The sequence below is a fragment of the Rhea americana genome, unplaced genomic scaffold (genome assembly GCF_003343005.1).
Source record: "Rhea americana isolate MKP2758 unplaced genomic scaffold, rheAme1 scaffold_295, whole genome shotgun sequence".
NCBI lineage: Eukaryota > Metazoa > Chordata > Aves > Rheiformes > Rheidae > Rhea > Rhea americana.
In genome coordinates, this window is record NW_028186418.1 from 430,614 (window position 1) to 450,977 (window position 20,364).

The 20,364-nt window shown below is 46.7% G+C and overlaps 1 protein-coding gene across 2 annotated transcripts; it reads right to left on the reverse strand.

Moving 5' to 3' along the window:
• Positions 1-33: 33 nt before the first annotated feature.
• PRPF8 (pre-mRNA processing factor 8) lies at positions 34-20,364 on the reverse strand. 2 transcript variants are annotated; one of them, XM_085309282.1, is made up of 43 exons: positions 20,290-20,364; positions 20,050-20,159; positions 19,792-19,960; positions 18,966-19,130; positions 18,641-18,859; positions 17,765-17,977; positions 17,362-17,487; positions 17,179-17,284; positions 16,406-16,596; positions 16,092-16,211; positions 15,824-16,013; positions 15,378-15,497; positions 14,807-14,941; positions 14,583-14,712; positions 14,016-14,212; positions 13,697-13,903; positions 13,445-13,608; positions 12,953-13,079; positions 12,627-12,819; positions 12,050-12,237; positions 11,595-11,833; positions 10,923-11,069; positions 10,466-10,676; positions 9,997-10,113; positions 9,661-9,908; positions 9,319-9,498; positions 8,764-8,899; positions 7,977-8,146; positions 7,540-7,669; positions 7,249-7,395; positions 6,844-7,004; positions 5,997-6,188; positions 5,160-5,397; positions 4,768-4,896; positions 4,053-4,166; positions 3,750-3,923; positions 3,287-3,480; positions 2,691-2,930; positions 2,452-2,593; positions 1,910-2,050; positions 1,478-1,617; positions 1,067-1,269; positions 34-310 (listed from the first exon to the last, which is right to left on the reverse strand). In XM_085309282.1, exons 2-43 carry the CDS (start codon positions 20,147-20,149, stop codon positions 156-158), a joined length of 7,008 nt encoding a protein of 2,335 aa, XP_085165408.1. In that variant the 5' UTR covers positions 20,150-20,159; positions 20,290-20,364; the 3' UTR covers positions 34-155. The 2 variants fall into 2 exon arrangements, with proteins under 2 accessions (XP_085165408.1, XP_085165409.1); XM_085309283.1 differs by having other exon boundaries at positions 20,320-20,358.

The following is a 20,364-nucleotide window of genomic DNA, read 5'->3' on the forward strand; positions in this document are numbered from 1 at the left end:
TTCCCTCCCCCGGCGGCGCCTTCGCCCCGCGGCGGTTGTACAAAACGTGTTTATTGAGCCACGAGGTACAGCAAAGCGAGAGGAGACGCGCGGGCAGCTACGCGGGGCCACGCTGTTGAATATCAACAGTAGTCGGGGGTGAGGGGGGCGCAGGGCTAGGCGTAGAGGTCCTCCCGGTCGGCGGAGTAGACCTCCCCCTCCTGCAGCAGGGCGAAGTTGAGGAAGTGCGAGGGGCGATGGACCTCGTGGTAGAACTCCTTGGGGTTRGCGAGCTGCAGCTCGTACTTCATGTTGGGGTCGTGGCGCACACCTGGAAGGCAGAGTGGGGCGTTCAGCTCAGCACCGCCACCCCCACAGGCTACCTGAAAGCCCCTCCTGCCTTCACTGTCTAGCAGGAGGCTCAACGAAAGGAACCACCGCAACAATTTCATACCCACAACGTCACCACGCTTTGGGTTCCAGGGCCTTCTCTCCCTAGCTGCTTACAGGGCAATGTCACCGTAACTTCGATCAGGTACAGCAAGGCAGGTGGTGCATCTGCAAGTTTCTTCAGTCCCTGATCCCTTCTGTGACCCTTTTAGCCAAACTTTTTGCAATTCATCAAGCTCCTGTGTACTCATACCAGGACCTGTTACTCTCCCTTCTGGATATAGTTTCCCTCTTGCACCTCCCCTTATCATCTCTCCTGCCTGACAGAAAGTGTTCAATGCCAATATATCAGATGCTAAAATCCAGAAACATGAGGAGGTCTCACATCTGATTTCTCCCCTGTAAAAGAGGTTGCTCTGTGATGCCTAAAACATTCAGAGTTCACATCCATTTGCAATATCCCTGTGCTGACATTAAGGAAGGGTCATGACCACAATGTTGCTAGCCCTAGCTCATCACTCAGAGGTGACGCTCAGAACTTGACTAGCCCTCAACAGCTATTTCTTTCTCCTCCCCAAGCAGTAGTCCGAGTGAGTTTGCTGCCTCTTTGTTCCTCCCTCCCACCCAGTGATCCCCGCTGCCCCTTGTCCCACCAGGGATCCCCTCAGAGACAGTGCTCCTGGGGCAGCCAGCTCACCCATGAAGTTGTAGTTCCAGGACCCTTGTGCTGGAACCATGAAGAAGCCAAGGAAGCGATCTGACAGCAGCATCTGTACCCTCTCATAGTGGGAGGGCAGGTAGCCCTTGGGGTTGTTCCCTTTGTCCGTGTTCTGCCTGCCCCACTCATAGCCGCTCGGTGTCAGTTTGTAGGCTGTCAGCGTGCAGGACCCGGGCGTAAAACTGAAGGAAAGGAGAACAGAAAGAGTACATCAGGTTAAGCCAGGACAGAAGAGGAAGTCAGAAATGAGCAAACACTCCTTTTTTTCCACATATTTTAGTTTCAGATTTCAGTGCATTCTCAAAGGGCAGCTCCCACAGGCCCTCCTCGATAGCTTGGCTGCTCCCTGCAGTGCCAGGGAGGGCACACAGGAGCCCTGCCACCTCCTACCTGCAGGTGATGATGATAGTCTTCTCCCCATCCCAGGATGGGTTGTCAGCCATGACTTTAGCATGGGTGGTGACATCCTGTGGTGAGAGCTGAGGGGACTCATTTGGTTGGGTGTGAATCCATCCCAGAGGTTCCATTTCCTGAGAAAGTAAGTGCATTAGAGAGAAATTAAAAACATTTAATACAAGACTGCTTCAAGCATGGCACAAAGGGCACGGGGACTAAAGGCTTCTTTTTCATCTGATCCCAGATCAGGCAGACTTCAGGCCAAGTCCTTGAAGCTCAACAAAACAAAGGGAGGTCTAAAGAGGCAAGTTATCGATGCAAGCACATACGAGCTGCGAGTGCGGTGGCAAGACCTTGCCATCACCTTGGGTCTCTTACTGGAGACAGCGATCTTCCACATTCATTGGGAGCAGAAGCTGGACTCACCTTAAGATACTCATGCTGTGGCAGCTGTCCTGGGAGATGCACGGTCTGGTGTGTTCCCCACTGAGGTACCATCACAATGCACCGGATCTCCTTCACTTGGGGGTTATCAGGAGGGCTCACTCCATATAGGTAACCTGCAATCTAGGAACACAAACTCACACTTTACAAACCTATGGGCTTTAAGAAACACTTTACAGACCTCCCTGTAAGATGGCGTGAGGAGTGGGCACCCACCTTTCCTTTAGTTCCTGAAGCAAGTTGTATGTTAGCCAGCAGGTCCTCATTAGAGGAGAATATCCTAGTTTTACTCAGTGCTGGCAGTTTCCACCCATGTCAGGCCACAGGGAGCCTTCATGGGCCTGGTGAGAATTTAAGTGTGCTCAGCCCTCTCACTAGTGCCTGTCTCCAGCACAAAGCTCCAGGCAGACAGCAGCAAGCTCTCAGCCTTTTGCCCACAGGCCCTGCGGAACTGACTGTCCAGGACTGGTATGTGCCCCAGCAGCGTGGAGTACAACTGGAGCGGACTCATTGCACAGACTCACCTGGGCCCGCAGATCTGAGATGCAGATGAATTTCTTCAAAACGTTCTTGGGAAGAATATAAGTATAGCCTGTTTCCTTTATATCGTCTGATGAAACATAGATGTGGTTTGTTCTTAAGTGGAGGTTGGCAGCAGAAATTGCTCTGTGAAGAGGAGACAATTATTAGAGGGTGCACTCTTCCTTCCTTCTTGAGCACTCTGATCTTTTCCACTGCGTAATAGCCCTGCCTGCCTTCCTACCTGACTCTCCACTCAGTCTTTGAGGAGAAAGTCTGTGTTTCATAGTTGCTCGTGGTAGAGGTGATTATTTCGTCCCCATGTTTGTTAACAGTACGGGTCTGTGTGGCTGTCAGTTGTGACTGCTCCTTGGTTTGCTTCTCAATCTCTGCAATCTGCTGTCTCTGCTGGGATGGGGCAGAGATCTCCATGCCCAGGATAATATCTCGGATCTCTGACTGCGTCAGGGATGCAACATTCACACTGGAAGAAAAAAATTCACACAAATCAGCTATTTCAACATACATTCTGGACCCTTCTCACCCAAGCACAAGCTCTGAAGCACACTCAGGGCAGTAGGAAAAATGAAACCACAGTATTTTAGGCAGAAGAAGGATCAAATCATATGATGCACAGATTAGAAAAGGTATAGCGCAGATATTTTTATCTGCCTTGCTAGAAAGTGATTAACATAATAACCACTTTCCATATAAAGCTGATAGTTCATTCCCAAAGGCCCCTGAAAGCCTTTCAAGCTCTATGAGGAGCCCTATGACCAAACAGTCTTCAGAGCAGGAGGGAAATGGTGGCAAGATTTTTGCAACAGGTCAGTGACTTACTTGTTCTTCTTGCCATAGTCAGCAAGGATTAAATCCTTCAGCTGCACCTCCACCTTGATCCATTCCTCATCTGTCAGGGTTGGCCAGATATGGTGAGGCTCTGTTATGGTCGTCTTGTCTGGTTTCAAAATAACTTTGGCTCGATCATTATTCACATGTAGTGCCCGGAGAATCAGAATTAGACGTGAGAATGCCTTGGAGAGGAAGAAAGGTGCAGCTAGTCAGAAAAAAGGAAACTAAACATACCATGCCCCAGTACTCTTCTGTTTGGGCACAYCAACATTGCACAAGAAGTACAAGAGGACTCAGTCTGAAGAAAAGCCCAGGCAGACCCACAGCAAGTGCTAGGAGCAGGAGCTCCTAGCTTCCTGTGCAAAGAATGGGGAAGGATCTCTGAAGCCTTGGCTTCTTGCTTCATGCATCAACGGCAAAGTAAAATGAAGACTAGACATGCAGTCCTCACCGTGTAGGAAGAGATAGTTTTCAGCCAGTCATCATAGAGATTGAAGAGAACCATCTGTGGTTCAGTAGCCTTCAGGATGAGATCACCAAACTTTTCCACTTTCAGACAAGCCTGGAAGGGTAGCTGCAACTCTGAGCCTTTGATAACAATATTGGGGAAATCCAGCAAGTGCACCTGGAGTTTGAGAAGAAGAATTAATGCACACCTTTTGCAGAACACTGTTCCTTCACAGGAACACAGAACTGTTCTGCAATCCCTTGAAGATTTTATAGTGTTCTGAAACAACAGTATCTGCATTGTTACCTCAAGTGGGTCCAACATGCCCTTCCGAGTCACTATGATCTGTTTAGGCTGCTCTTCCACAGGAAGTGAACGAATCAAAGCAGCCACTTCTTCAGCAGTCTTCCACTTGGCCAGCTAGAAACAACAGAGAGGAGGGTTAGAAGAATATCTCCACCTTGACAGCAGTGTCCATGCCTCTAGGAATCAAAAAACATCAAACCAAATTCTAAAAACACAACTAGAATTTATGACTTGTTTTAGATTACTGACAAGGCCCAGTGCTTACCAATTACTGATCACAGAGAGTGGCACTCATTCCTGGAGTTCAGCTATAACTGCCTAGCTCAGGGCTGGGGGGAGGACAGCTGCTGGTTGTGAACCTCCCTGGCTTTGCTGCTTCAGAGACTTCTCATTGCACTGGATGCACATCCAAATGCAATGAGATTTGCTGCAATCGTGAGCACAGCACTGCTTTTCAAGCCATGCTAGAAAACGAAGGCTAATTACATGTCAGAGCCTCAAAAACCTTGCAACATCAATGCCTGCATTTATTCATTTCTCATACTAATGCTTGCCTGAGCACAGGTTCCATGTTAGATGATATCTGAACAACAAACTTCTTGAGAGGCAGGGTGTTAAAGACCCTCCCAATGCCTTCTGCTCAGGTAAGAATCCCAAGCAGTTAGAGCCCATCCCCAGCTCACCACCTAAAGCAGAACAAGCAGCTAGCTCTCACCTGCCCTAGACGCTTTTGTCCTGCCCACACAGATGTATGGATGATTTTCAGGAAGAGCTGTCCAGTCCTGGGATTGAAGATGAAAATAGCCCCATTGATGGGTTTTGTGGTCAAATTCCCTTCAAAAGTCTGAGAAAATAAGTCAAAGTAAAAATTACAATCAGATGAATGTATCCCATCCACATACTTGTACAACAGCAAACTCACTCTGCACTTTTAGCAGGACCTGTGCTGAAAATGCAAAAAAAACCTGTTCTGTGTTTTCTGCGCAAGTTTTGGTCCAYGCTGACTCCTCGTTTTCCATCACTCATACCTCCAGAATCACCCTGACCACAGGGCATTTACAGTCCTTATCCTTCCCCACCAAGACACAGATATACCTCTGGACTCACCTTATGAATGGTCACTCTGTACACATTAGTATCATCCACAAACCAGATGATCTGGTTGGAGAAGAGCTCTCCATAGTTCTGTGAGGAAAGGTATGGTTCTGTGGGCTCAGATGAGTACAGCTGCAAGCCCTTGCGGATTCGTTCTCTTAACACATACAGCGCAGGGTTCGCTTTCATAATTTTGGCCATGGCTTGCTGGATCAGAGGTTTGCTCCCTGGGAACCAGTTCCCATAAGCACTGAAGAGGAAAACAAACAGAAGTCCTAACTGTTGCCATCTGCTCCCAGATGAAGAGATAGCAGCTACACACAAACATGTTCATGCAGSAGCAGGTATTTTTCTGCCTACTGAATATGCTACAACTGTATGATTTCTCTTGTGGCATTCTCGGGAGCTGTTCACCCACTGCGTTTCCCTATGCTTCCTCGCATACACATGCTGCAGTCCCAGAAAAGCTGTATCTTCTCTCAGCACTTTAGAAGGGAGGCCTGCTTTCTGAGACATCTCCCTTAATCCCCCAGTGAAGAACAGTTATCCCTCAGTGCAGCGGGTCTTCAAACAAGGCCTATTCTTCAACTCCAGGAATAGTCCGGCAGATGTTTTAAGAAAACAAATGATCAGTGAGCTCCAAAAACTGAACCATTATTATCGAATGCGCAGACATTAGGGAATCTGAAAGAGCCGCCTACATGCTGCATCCCATTCTAGCTTCTAGCATCTCATCTCGTGCTCCTGGCTGGAACACAAGCCCCATCAGAAATTGTCTTTCGGAGATGTACTCAAGACACAGCCACAAACTGCCAAATACAGTTAAAATGCAAATGGTGTAGATCTCACCTGTGCAAGTTATAGGCCAGATCAATGGCGATGAGCACACCAGTGGGAGATGGATAGATACTCATGTTGTCTGTAGTGTAGTCCAGGAACTTGGCTCTCGCATAGCGCTCAATGTCATGAGAATCATAATCTCCCCAGCGCAGCTGGATATCTATCCAGTACTTCTGAGTGGTGGTGCTGTCCATCACATCTCTAAGGAAAAAGCAAGCCACAACAATTCTACCTTGTCCAAAACTATCCTGCAGTTGCTGCACCTTTTCAACAGAAAGTAACAAGCCAATGATAGAAAGCCAAGCCTGAACACAGATGCCAGCTGCCATCGGCGTGCCTTTCTGAAAAGGTGCTATGCTGCGCTCTTCATACAGCAACTGAATGCAGAAGCTGTTGAAGAGAAACCTTCAGCCTATGGGGTTTAGCTGCAGGTTTAAACAACGAAGCTAATTTTTTCTCTACTATGATGGTTGTATACTTTGGGGAATATCTGCTGAGAATTCAGTACAGCTGAGAACTGAATACAGCACAGGTGCACACTGTGCCACTCCACAGCGGCCTTGGTTCAGCAGAGATGCTCAGTAGGACTTCCTAAAGAAGCATTTAGAGCTCCCGAGCTGTGGCTCAGAACAAAGGACAACAGGAGGCACCAACAGCAGGAAAGATTCTCTTTGTATTTTGCAGAAGGCAGTGCTAGGTTGTGCTGCAACCATCTACCTGAACTAGCTTTGCAGTCTACCAGGCATGATTGTGTCCTCAAATCCCAGGTGCCCAAGAGACAAGGGCTTTGGCTCAGGATGACAGGCTCAGTAGCTTTGCAGCAGCAGGATCAAGGACAGAAGAGGGAAACACTCACTTGGAATCTGCGAGCAGTGACGGACGTGAAACATTCCATTTATAGGAAGCAAAGAGAAGGATATCTGCACATGAGGAATTCATCTTGTACGACTTCCTGGGATGGATGGTCTCCTTCTGCACAGTCTCAATCTCCAGAGCATCCAGCTCTTGATCAAACACCTGGGAAGACAATGAAGATGAGCTGTGTTAAAGTAGCCCAGCTAAGGAAATCTACCCTCAACAGAGAGCTAAAGCAGGGACCCAGGGAAATTCAGTTTCATCCCCTTCCCTAGCAAATCACTGGAAGAGTTGTTTGCTTTGCTACAACCTCTGGGACAATCTCTATTATTAGCAGAAGGCTGTTGTTACACAAGCAGTGTGCCTCCATCACCACAGAATCAAACCCAGTTAATGGGCTGCTCACCTGACACAAGTCCATTACAATGCTCTCATGGATTTTCTGCCACAAGTGAGCTCGGAAAATCTGAATGAGGGAAATTTTCAGTGTGGGGATCTTGCCATGCATGAAGATGCCTGTCAAATCTAGTTGCACCTGAAACCCAACATACACCTGCAAAGGAAAAGCAGCTATGAGAACACGCAAAAGTACAATTGGTCAAGTTTAGAAAACAGAACCATCACTATTAAGCAGGTTTAGAACTATAACTCATCTGTATGAAGAGTTCTGCTGCAGACTTAAACTCCAGATACTTACATTGGCTCTGTTAATGGTAGGAGACCACCACAGCGTGAATCTTCTGTTTGGAATTTGGTTCAAACCAGATCTTTGGGCATTTGTCAGCTTCTTCCACTTCATGGACTCCTCAAAGCCACTAGCCTTTTCCCTGGAAATGACAGGCACAACTACATGCATAAAATGTCCTTTGTCATAGGTGACTACCATTGTGCCATACGTAAGAGCGGCAGGGAGCACACAAAACAAGAATGGAAAAGCAGGAAAGACTGTTTCAGGCAAAGGAATTCCCAAGGATTTGCATGCAGAAGTTCAAATACAGTCCAATTCCATGTGCCCTCACAACTGAGCAACACCGAAGACAGACCGGCACAACAGAAGCAGTACAGCTTTAGCCAAAGACTTCTGGTGTATCCCAAGCTCCAGTTCACACAAGACCAGATCAAGAGTTCTCTTACCAAAAGAGACCCTCCCATGTAGGGAAGTAAGTGCCCTTGAATAGTGTGTGCTCCAGGATCCCTTCCACTCCACCAAGTGCCTGGATCATATCTGTGCGGTAGTTGTTCAGATTCCAGAGCTTCCCATCATGGCGCTGATGTGTCCACCAGAACGGGTTCTGTTTCAGGACCTGGAGATGACAGCCTACTAGTGACCAAACTAGCTTTGTATTCAGATCTTTTAACCTAGCTGCACTTGCAAGAAAAAAAAAATCACTAATTTTAGAAAACAAGGTGATGTCAGCTAGTAAGTAAAATGCCTCATGCCCACTGCTCTGGAAGACACAGCATACAACTGATCCACAAGATGAGTTTGATCAGACCTGCTAAGCAATTTAGACCAGGTAAGAGTCTAAGATAAAGGTTTTATCTTTCAGATGCTGGCCATCTAGAGAACCACCATTAAAGGCCTTAAGTAAAAGCTTCTACTGTTATTAAAATCCAAGATTTTGCAGTGTTTGTTCTAGGGTCTTTTTTTTCCTCTCCAGAACTGATTTCTTAACATTCAAGGCTAAGTATGGTGTTCCCTGAGACACTGCAATCTATTTAAACACTTTGAAAGTGGCTAGCTACACATCCTGGAGCATTTGGTTCTCAGCAGCCTCTATTATTCCCAACACATGGCTCCAAGTTCTTCCTGCAGCAGACAGGCAAGGAAAGTATACCTGCAATAACGCAATGTGAAAGGACACTGTCTGGAACAGGTGTTTGAACCTTGCACGCAGCCAGAGAAATTCCCAGTCAATACCTGGTACTGTTTGAAATCAGTCCTGACTCTCCATCCTTTATCATAAGCTAGGGTGTGCCGGTCCTTCTGGAAAAGGGTGTTAATACGAGGAATCCCCCTGTCCCACGAGTCCTCCAGGTCCTCCAGTGTCAGACGTCTGAAGAAAAAATCCCCACAGGCACTTTGTTACCTCTCAGTTTCTTAACAATGCATTCACAAACAAATGCTCCACAGAAATAATATGGCCCTTGAAGCTCTAGCAGGAGAGGTTCTAAAATGCCAAGCACCCAGAGGTGAGAGAAAAAGCTTGGCCTTGTAAGCCCACAGAACTGCAAATGGGTTTTATTTTATCTCTTTCTAGCACCACTTGGTATATCATTTCCCCCTCAGACTGTACTGAGTGGAGTATCTGCTTGCAGTGCCCACATCAACTCCAAAGTTGAGAGAGCAGCTTTGCAGACAGCCTGTAATGCTTCATGTCACGGGCCCAAAAAGGTCTCCACAACCCTGAGTCAGTGCCTGTCCCTACCCATGTGTCAGATCACACCACAGATCTGGCTGCATATAGAAATGTACCTGTTCTGGGCTATAGCCTCTTGTCGCTTGAGGGCATATTCTGCCCACACTCTCTGAGAGTCAATGAATTCACTCTCCCATGGCTGAATGTAACGATACAAATTTGGGATCAGTTGGTCCTCCTCATGACTCATTCCTGAGCGGAAGTGAGTGATGCCAACGTCTGTCTGCTTGGACCACCTGGAGCAAAAAGGTAGAAGAACGAGTAGGAGTGATGGGACTTCACAAGCCACATTACCACAACCTACTGTAAAGGCAACACATCTCTACAGCAAGGCATGATGCTTAGTATTCTCAGATATTTTTATGGGGAAGAATATAAAACAGAACAGAACAACTCACCTCAGGTCAGACTGTGGGATGAGAACATGGCCCATGGACAGCATGCCCAGCCCACCTAGCTCTTTAGGGGTGTAAAACACCACAGGTGGGAAACGGCTGGGCATTTTGGAATTCAGACCAATTTTAATTCGAGTCTGGATTTTATTCTCACACTTCACCAGTAAATCAAGCAACTCCTGAGTATTTACAACAGCTTCCCGAAAATACGTCATCAAGCCAATCAGGGCTGTATTCCATTTATTGACAATCTAGGAAGGAAAGCAGAGGATCAGTGCTCAGCCTGTCCTCCAAGCGCCTGTAGATAAAGCTCTGTCACACATCTTCCTCCCATCTTACCTTAGTGAAGGTTGTAGAGCCAGATGCCATGAGGATCTGCCTCACTCTGTTGTGAAATCTCTGCATAGACTCATCATCCACACGCAGGAAGCACTGAGCTGTGCGCTCCTTGGTGACCTACAAGACCACAGGCAATCGGTTCTTTCCTGGGAGCCCTCTCTCCAACAAAGATAAGAAGGTAAGCTCTCACTCTAAGGCATTTAGGAAATGAGGGAAGTGCAGGGGCTGGACAGCACCGCTACAGTTTCAGGTCACCCCTCATCCCTAGCAAAACAGTTTCCATCTCTCATCTTTCCCAGGAACGGAAAAGCAACCATGTTAATATCCACTCTACCATCCAATAGTCCAAGTTACACAGCTGGCAAATGCATGCTGTTATACCCCTCTCCAAAGCAGTTATAAGCCCTGCTTTAAAACAGGTATGGACCAGAGCAGGGACCGTTCTCTCAAGCTGCCAAGATCACGCTACCTCATTTTGCAGGTTCCAGACCCCATCCTTGTGGGTGAACTCCTCATAGCTGGTGCGGCATTTGGGCAAGATGCGACATTCAAACCCACACATGTTAAACAGCAAATTGGGGTTATCTTTGCTGTAAACAGATACGAAGCTGTTCTCCCATTGCACTGTGGTGACTGATCGAGGCAAGCGGTTCTTGATATCCCAGAACACAGCACGACCACTGAAAAGGATGACACATACATACAGTGAGATAAGGCTGTCTCTTACCGGAGTGAAAAACAAAATGGGCAAGTTTTTCAATGCTCTCCTTCCTACACCCATCACCCTCTGTCAGAACTACCCCAGAACACCCTTACCTCACCCCATTGCTGTTCCCTGAGCACCTGCCTATCACAGTCTCTAACACTTGTTTATCACAACTAACCATCTTACCATCCCACCATTTGTTTCTCAGTGTATCACTTACAGGTTCACATCATGTTTCATGAGGCGCATCCGAGCATCCCGGGGCCAGCACTTCTTGTTATTGTAGCCTACTATGTTCTCATTGTTGGGATCTGGATGCTCCGTCAGGTAGCGCTGAATCAAGTCTCTTGCCTCATCTGCTGTAAACCTGGAAATTCAAAGAACGGGATCTGGAGTTACACAATCAACTTCCCAGAACACCAGCCAGCCCAGACAGATAAGGAGCCTGCTTATGAATAACTGTTAGCCATAGAACATTTGAAGAGAACAATCCAATTCCTGAACCTTCCCAAACAAGGAAACTGCAGCTTCATTAGCACAGACTGCACCATGGGGTATCTTACTATGAACAGACATAGACTTCTATGTCTGCTTGGTAGGAAGTGAGAAAAGGCTTATTTACCAGTGAAAAACGTGTAACAATCTGAATGTTGATGCTACTGCTTTTCTACTATTCCAGTGGCTTAGTACAGTAAACTAGGAAAGCAAAAGGCAGCATTTGGACACTCAGTTGCTCTGGGAAGACTGTCACTTCAGATATTCCTGGTCTTTCTTAGGAGGGGAGGGAAATAAAAGCAGAGTACAAGCATATTCATACCCCTGAAATAGGTACCGTTTTCACAGCATTTGCTGCAAGATGTCAGAGTAAGAGAAGATGCCAGAGGGCTCTCACCTGAAGAAGATGTGAATACGGTCGATATATCTGCAGAAGAGGCGAATAGGATGGGCCACCTCAGTAGCAATATCTTGGAAGCTAAGGAAGTCATTTGGCATCTGGGGAGGCCCTGCCATTTCACTGGCACGGTGCAGACCCAGCACCAGCAGGTCCATCACCAGCCCATAATATTGGACGATGAAAGAAGCAAACTGCAGCCCACGAATAATCCCATAGGAATTGGTGTGATTCATGTCCTGAGGAAGCAAAGGGGAAATGTGAGAACCCAAATGCCAAAGTCCTACTGAATACCTTTTATCTGAGCACTTGCTCTTCAGCAGGACCCAAGAGATTTTTCTTATTCCCTAATCGCTTTTTTCTGTGCCACGTCTTAGGTCCCCTCCTGTCCCATGGATCCCAAATCTCTCCATTTTACACATTACCACATCCCTTTTCCCGACAGAAAACATCACCTTGTAGTTGATCACCACATTGTTCTTTGCTGTCATGTAGTCAGCAATGTTATGGTCAACAATGAGACGCAAGAGCCTGTTGAGCAGTGTCAGATCAATCTTTTCATACATCTTCTCAAATCGAGATTCCAGCATCACATTGCATTCACCTTCACTTGTTTCCCAAACATCTTGCAGGTTATTAATACCTGAAGAGACAAACAAGCCTGTCATGTTACCTGAAATGATGCAAGTCTCAGAGTGTTAGCAACATCTTTCTGGGCATGGGAAGTCAACATATTTGCTTTGACTTTCTGCTTTTTTGGCCTCTGGTCCTCCCAGTCTATCCAGAAATGGGAACAAAAATATGCAATCAACCACAAATACTATGGAAGATCTTCTCCAGTACACACACACACACGTATGTATGTATGTGTATGTTAACCTACCAAATACAGCCTCTAAGTGTGATGGCCATATTACTTACTGCAAGCTGCAGATGTGAAAACTCCCAAAAGAACTCTAGAAGAAAGTTCCTGATTAAAATAAACAAATAAATGCCTCCCTTTCTGCACAGAAAACAAGACCCCCCACTAACCTTGGCACCACTTATACACTAACAGTGGAGGAGGCTCAGTGTCAGCAGGTTTGATCCAAGGAGGGAAGAGTCTTCGCTTATCAGCCTCATACCACAAATACTGATCCAGATAAGCATCTGTGATTTTCTCCAAGGGCTCAACATCATAAACAGGAACTAAGTGGCTGTAGAGATCCATGAACTCAATACCCACCTAATGAAGAGGAGGTAAAGTTCAGGTTTGTACTTGACACTAAGGCTATCAAAGGGACCTTACCTTATCTATCATTTAGTTCCTGAATACAGAGCAAGTTTTAGTATTCCCTAGCTTTCACCAGGACACTTACCTCCTTGAAGGCTCTCTGAGTTAAAAGATGTCGTTTGATCCTAGACAGAGCTTCATGAGGATTATCGTAAGCCTGCTCAATCAAGCCCAACTCCTCTCTCTGTGATTGATTCAGGCGAGATTTCACACTGAAAACCAAAAAGAACAGCTCACACACCCCGGAACGAACAAATGAATGGCCTCTGCATTAAAGGATACTCTCCAACCAAGCAGATCAAGACAAGATCTGTAACTCTTTACAACCTACACCCCCAAGCTGCCCAATGATCCTTAGAAGCCTAATATTGTGCCTCCACTCCAGGTGGCAGAGTCCATGAAGAACCTCCCAGGCAACCTTGGCAGTGTCACAGCCACAAGCCTTTAGCAATCTATTAGGTTAAGTTTTAGGACATACCCAATTCCAGGAATAACTGCTAACAAAATAGCTTCAGAAGCCTTTCTGAATGCAGATGTCTGCCCCCACAGCAGAACACGATCACTTTCCACTACTTACCTGTAAGCTTCCTTCAGCCTTTCCAAGGCTAATATGAGCAATTTGGTGTCATGCTTGTAGGAGAGCGGGGGGAAGGGAATCGGTGAGAATCTCCTACTTTCCAGCCAATGAACGGTGGTTGTATACACAGCAACAGCTTCTTCTGCAGTGATGTAAGGCCCATCCTGCACAACCACAACAGCACTGTTAGTACGTTAAAATCTCCCTAGGTAAACAGCACCAATTTGTGCAACTTCAACAGGACAGAAGTACCTTCAAGTAATTATGCTGCCGTTCCTGCTCAGCTTTCAAGTAGAGTCTGGTCAGCCGGCCCAGATTCTTCTTGCAGACGGTCTTGTCCACTGTGGCACCCCGACGGATCCGCTCCCTGTTGTAGTGAGCTGTATTCGTCCACCAGTCGGCCTTTGCCTTCACATACCTTAAGATCATGTTCTCAATAGGAGTTGGCAGCCCAGGCACCTGGGGAGGGACAGTAACGTTAGGGAAGCAGGAACAGGAGCCTTCATTAGAGCAGTTCTTCCTGTGAGATGTTATAATTGAACTGAAAACAAAGGCCAAGCAAAGGACTTACTTTCCAGGGGATATTGGCCTTCCAGCACCGCCAAGCCTCACTCAAATGCTGCAGGATGGTTCTGGCTTTGTTCTGTTTGATCCCTTCTGGCATCATATCCAGAATGTCATGCATAACGGCTGCTCTCAGCTCCAGGTCAAAGTGAGACTCCACACGCTGCTTCGTAACGGTCTTTGCTACACCCTTTGAGTGACGGCCTGGAAAAAAACAAGTACTTCAGCAATCCAAACAGTACTGGGGCAGTGCTCCTCTTCCTAATATGGGAGTCTCCTGCAGAGGTGCAGGATGTCTGAAGAAATTGAACTGTCACAAGAGCACTGCTGAGTTTGGAATCGATTATTAGAAAGCTGTGGACCTCGGAGTGCTATGGATCAGGGAACCCCACTTCCATCTGCAATCTATTGTGGGGGCACTGGTCTTGTAAAAGCCGTAAACCAGTCAACATCTCTTGAGCGCAGGCATAGACCATCTCTTGAAAAAGAGAATCGGAGTTCAAGCTGAGAAGTAAACAGCATTAATCTTTACCACACACTCCTCCCGCATCCAAGATTTACACAGTGCACTGACCTTCAAACTGCCTGGCCAGCAGATTCCCCAGCCAGCGTTCCAGAAGCGGCGTGATGCCCCTCATGAAGAACAGCCACACTCTCCAGCCTGGAGCCCAGAAGCCACAGCCAGGACCTTTGCCCACAGGCCCCTTAAAGAAAAGGGGCACAGTAACAGTAAATTACTTAGTGACACTCCAGAATCCCTCTCTCAATGCTCAGTTTACAAGGAGAAGTGAAACTTACTGTGTTAAACCTGTAATAGATGAGATGTTTCAGGTCCTTGCACATACGAATCTGCCTCATCAATTTGTACTTGTATCTGTACATTCCTGTCAGCTGACCTACATGGGCAAAGATGTACTGCAAGCCATCTGCCAACTGAAACACAGGGAGCACGGTCAGAGATGACACTAAATGCTACATATACAGCCTCAAGAAACCAGGCTTATTTTACATCCAGGAACAGAGCGTATTACGCCATGCAAAGCTCCTACCAGTCATTCACAGAATGATCAATTCAGGAAGCTAAGTCTGTAAAGCACAGGTAATGACTACGGTACATCTGAACTACTCAGTATTTTCAGCCCCTTCTTCTCATGTAAATGCCAAATTTTATGAACGAGTATAAATAGCAGAACTTCCCCAAAGATTATATGCTTTCATTATTGCCCTCGTTCTCCAGGACACCATGACAGTCAGTCACTTCTGTGCATCCCTTATCTGTCCAGATACTCTAGTCCTTCTCTTCACTCCCCCTCCCCACCTTTAAAAGAAAATGGTAACAAAGAAAACACAGGAAAAAAAAATGGTCTACCTGAAACGCATCCACGTTCCCAAGTCTGTATTGGACATGGCTGTCCACCACCAACTTAGTCAGCCGCAAAACCTCTCTGCACAGATGGAAAGCATTACCAAATCGGGATTTTTTTCTTTCCTGGAAAAGTAGAGATGAAGATCCAGGATTTATGTAACTATGTTATATAAGAGCCAAACGGCTCCCAGTTAGTCAGTGCATAAAACAGACATCTGGCAGTATTCTATAAGAATAGTTCTCAGAAGTCATTTTACATCATTTTATCAATCCATAAGAAAGAAGCCATACACACGTTACAGAACAGGAATTTGGCTTCAGGAATTCCCAAGCCAGAAACTCTGTCTAGAGGACAAGCAAGAATTGAGGCAGTACAGCGAGTACTACTACACAAACGTTCAAATCTTCAAGTAAACATTACTCAAGTGGAATATCACATGGACCAATACCTTGGTGGTGAGGGTCTTCACTGGCTTCAGGTTAAAATTGTAATCCAAGTGAAGGTAGTTCAGGTTCTTTCTGTGGATCAGCAAGTTCAGCATATTGTAGCCCTGGCGACACACCTGCAGGCCTACTTCCACCCAGTCGAGCTTTGTTGACTGGAAAAACTTCGTAGCCTTGAAAGAGCGGAACAGGTATCTGAAGACAGAAGAGAATATAATCAGCTCTATCCCCTACACAAACCAGAAGCTCACTACCAAGCAGGCCCTCATTTACCTCTTCTTCTGGGCCTTGGGGGGTCTGTGCTTGAGTGCATTCAGAACATAGTATTTCAGTAACTTCTGATAGGAGACTCGCACTTTCACTGGCTGGCCTGCTGGACAATGCTCACGATACCTGGGAATAAACCATATTTCAGATTTTCAGGTAACTTGCATTCCTTAAAGAAGGACAAGACTCCAGAAAACCTCCTAACTTGTCCAGAAACCAGTCACTCACCCACTACAGGATCTCTTTATTCTATTTTCATTGTTAACAACATTATTTTGTTACAATCACTAGATCACCCCCACCTCCAGAGAAGAACTCACCAGTTTTTGACCAGTGGGATGTCAAGAGCTCTCCGAGTCCTGCCAGACCTCAAGTTGAATGGCCGTGGAGCCCAGAGCAGGGCAATGCCATTGGCTGTATTGTCTGTGTAGAGCGGAGTATCCTTCAGGAAAGGTTCCACGAACTCTGGTAACTCAAACTCTTCATCATCATCAGGCAACGGTTCCTGACTCTGAAATGCAAACATGTCAAATARCGTCTGTTCCCTGATTGCTTCAGCTCAGTTTTTTGAGTTAATTAAGTAAAATAAGCCTGAGCTCTCTGTGCTGACATGGAGAAACACTAGCAGTCCTGATTATTGTAGAGGGAAATAAAAATTCTACAAGGCACCAATGGGCCCTGAGAACTGTGTCTGGCTACTGATCTAGGTATTGAGGAGGTAGCTCAGGGTGATGCCAGCTCCAGTAATGCTGCAAGACAACACAAAAACATACATAACCTGACTGACAATTCTAAAATAATACTGTTAATAGGCATTGGGCTTACTGTACAAAGACAAAAGGTCGTAACTTTGTGCAACTCCAGAAAACAAAAAGGACTAACAGGGAGGATTGCATGGGCCTTTTGTGAAGGAGCTTATGCTTTCTCCCAAAATATCCATGTGTGTGCACCACTGTCAGAAGCAATGTTATCACAAGCCACTAAGGCCCTATCCCTTCAACACATAGGGTTTATCAAGGCCAAAAGGAGCTCTCCCCCACAGCACCTACAAGTAAATTTCTTATGCACACTGGCTCTCTTGGATGGTACTCACCTTGACAGAATGCCTGTGTGAAATCGGATTGATCAGCGGATCAAAGTAAAAAGCTGGGAGATCAGGATCTTCTGTTTTAATGAAAACAACATTTGGAGTATGGTACCTACAATAAACAACAAGTATTAGAGCATCCTGACAGTTTTGCCCTTCTCTCCCTGCTCTTGAGGCTGCTGCACTTACCAGGTCAGATGGACATGATGTGGCAGGTTATTGTACAGGTATGGGAAAGCAATTTTGTACTCTGTCCTGATCGGTTGCCTGATGATAATTTTGTTGATGTCATTAAATTCATTCCAGTCTTCATCCCTCAAATGAGACAAAAAGAAGCTGTCATACAAGCATTCAAGCAGGACAGAAAGGCAAATATCTTTGATCAAAGATGTGATACCAGTCCTTTTCCCTGAGACTCCTCTTGACACTAACAATCATTCAGTCTTTTAAGCAGCAAGCTCATCACAGACTTTATGCTACACAGAGAGAACACCCAGGAAGCTCATCCAGGGCAAGTCACATGGTAACACACAAACCCTCCCAATCCTTACCCAGATAACCAATTATTTTTCCTCCTAAACTCAACACTTACTGAAGATTGATGTCTCTAACAAGAGGCTCAAACTTGGGACCTCCAGGAATAGCCATGTTCAGTGCCTTGGAGGTGAAGAATGCTTTCAGGTCAAACAAATAGAAATAGTTGTCATCCACAAGATCAGTGAGCAGCTGATTGGCCAGCCGGTATAACGTGGACATCATAGGGAGAGTAAACTGCCAACGCTGGTACGTAGAACCATTTACGTATCTGTGAAGGAACAAAGCACAGGACACTCACTACAGAGCCAGAAAACAAATGGGACTTTCTCAAAAAACCAAAACCATCCCAACATCTTTCATTGTCTGTCATTTACAGAAAACAGTTAAAGACAGCTAACGCATGGGCCCCTCCAGGCAAAAGAGAAGGTGGAAGGATTGCTTAAGACCATAAGACCACTGTGGACCACAACTACCCAGGAGTTAGACTGCTCCAGTTCCTCTCCTCCAAATCCAGACTGACACACTAACATCTGAAGCCATATTCAACAGCATCGGTGCACTCCTAACAAATATCAATTTAAATTCCAGTTTGAAAATTGAGGTTTTCATATTTATGTCATGAAAAAAAAAAAATCTGAGTTTTAGGCGGTTACCTGTGTAGCAGTCTTCCTGAACAGAGCAGCCTTGCTTGCTCTCCATGGACGCTGAAGATAGAGGACTAGTTTCAAAGGGCTAGTTTCCCTCCCATCCCTGGGCAAAGGCTTCCTCTCCCCACTAACACCATAAATAGCCCAGCACAGTAAGACCAAAGCTTATATAAGCTTACTGCTATATGCAGGCAGTTTGTGTAGTATATAATGTTTTGAGAGGGAGAGTTGTTTGTTTTGGGTTTTTTTTGCAGTGAACTGTGTTACCAGAAAGAGTTACATACTTTCTGTTGTCCTTCAGAGGCTGGTGGTCATAGAACCAGTCTAACACAGGAGCATCTTCCTCTGGATCCAGCTCAAGCTGGATTGCTTCCAGGGGCTCTACATCCAGAATGTTATCAGCATAATCCAGAGGGGGTTCTTCATCATCAAATGGAGGGAATCGCATCCTCTTGAAGTGACGCCTATCCCTCTTCTCTCGCCTCATCATAATCCACATTGACCTGGTAGAAACCAAGACCATTACGCACTGTACTACATCAGTGCAAACAAATGAGTGCTAATGCTTCTTAAAATTTCCCCACGGAGGTCAAAGAAGAAGGTGCTTACCCCCACTGTGCAATGTACACTGGCTCTATGACCCAAGGAATCTCATTCACAAAAGAGATGGCGCCTGTGATATGGTACAAAACTGGAACATCTCTAATTTGTTCCCAAGGCATGGGCATGTTCTCCAAGAGCTTCAGAACTGCATGAGGCATGTACTTGAGAGCACTGCAAACAGAAATCAGAGAAAAAGAGGTTGGAAGGGATCTCAAGAAATGAGCCATCAACCTGCTGTACACCTAACTGAATACAGATAATTTCACTCATGAGAACTGATCTGTTAACAGAGGTCTCCACTGATAAATCCACAAAACTTCCTCATTAGTCTGTTCTTATCTCACCACTGAAAGGTTTTCTGCTGATTTGGCTTCGGAGAGGTTGTTACATGCAAAGAACACTACCATCCAGAAAAATTAATTTCAAATAAGTTTATACAGGTATCTGCAAGTTAGCACAAAGGATCAAAATTTGCACAAAACAGCAAAGAAACACAGACGGTGTATGTTAATTGTCCAAAGAAAATATGTTGATGATCTTACACATTTCCTCAAAATGCTTTTAAGGCATATCTATTCAAGGTAGTGTTTTTCTCAAAAATTTAAAGCAACTGCTTCCCTTGCTTATACTCTTCTGCACTGCTAACCCAGCACAACTGATTATCACATCCTTCTCAGACTACTATGCTGTTTTCTATAAGCAATTTACACTGAAAGCCCTTCAGGGAAAGGCCTCTCTCTTCCACAAGCAAACAAGAACTCCGACAAGGCCGCAGAGGAGGAGCGGCCCAGCTCCCCTGTGCCACCCGCGACAGGGCAGGGGGCTGCGTTACCCCAGGTAGACGCGCTTGTCGTGGCGAAACTTCCTGTTGGTCATGTCGCCGTGGTCGCGGATGATCTTGCGGACGTGCTCGGGGGGCATGTCCTCCTTCTGCGCGTCCACGAAGCCGAACTTCCTCTTCTCCGCATAGCGCTTGGCCTGCAGCTGCTGCCACTTGCGGGCTGCGGGGCAGAGGCACAGCGGGCTCAGGCGCGGCCCGGCCTGCGGGGCCGCAGGGGTGGCCGGGGCGGGGGGGACCGGCCCCACTCACCTTTCTCCTGCAGCTTCTCCTCAGACATGTAGTCGGGCAGCGGCGCCAGCGGGCTGGGCACCGGGGCGCAGCCGCCGCGGTACGGGAACACGGCGGCCATGGCGACGCACCTGCGGGAACGGAACCGGCCTCAGGACGGGGACAGGGCAGCCGTTAACCCTGCCGCCCCGCCGCCGCCGCCACGACCGCTGCCCGCTCTCCCCTCCCCACACCCGCCCCGACGTCCCCGCCCGCCCTCACCGGCTCCCGCGACRCCCCGCGCCTCCCCACCACAATGGCGGCCCAGGCCCGTCGCCACCGCGCCTCGGAGCCCCG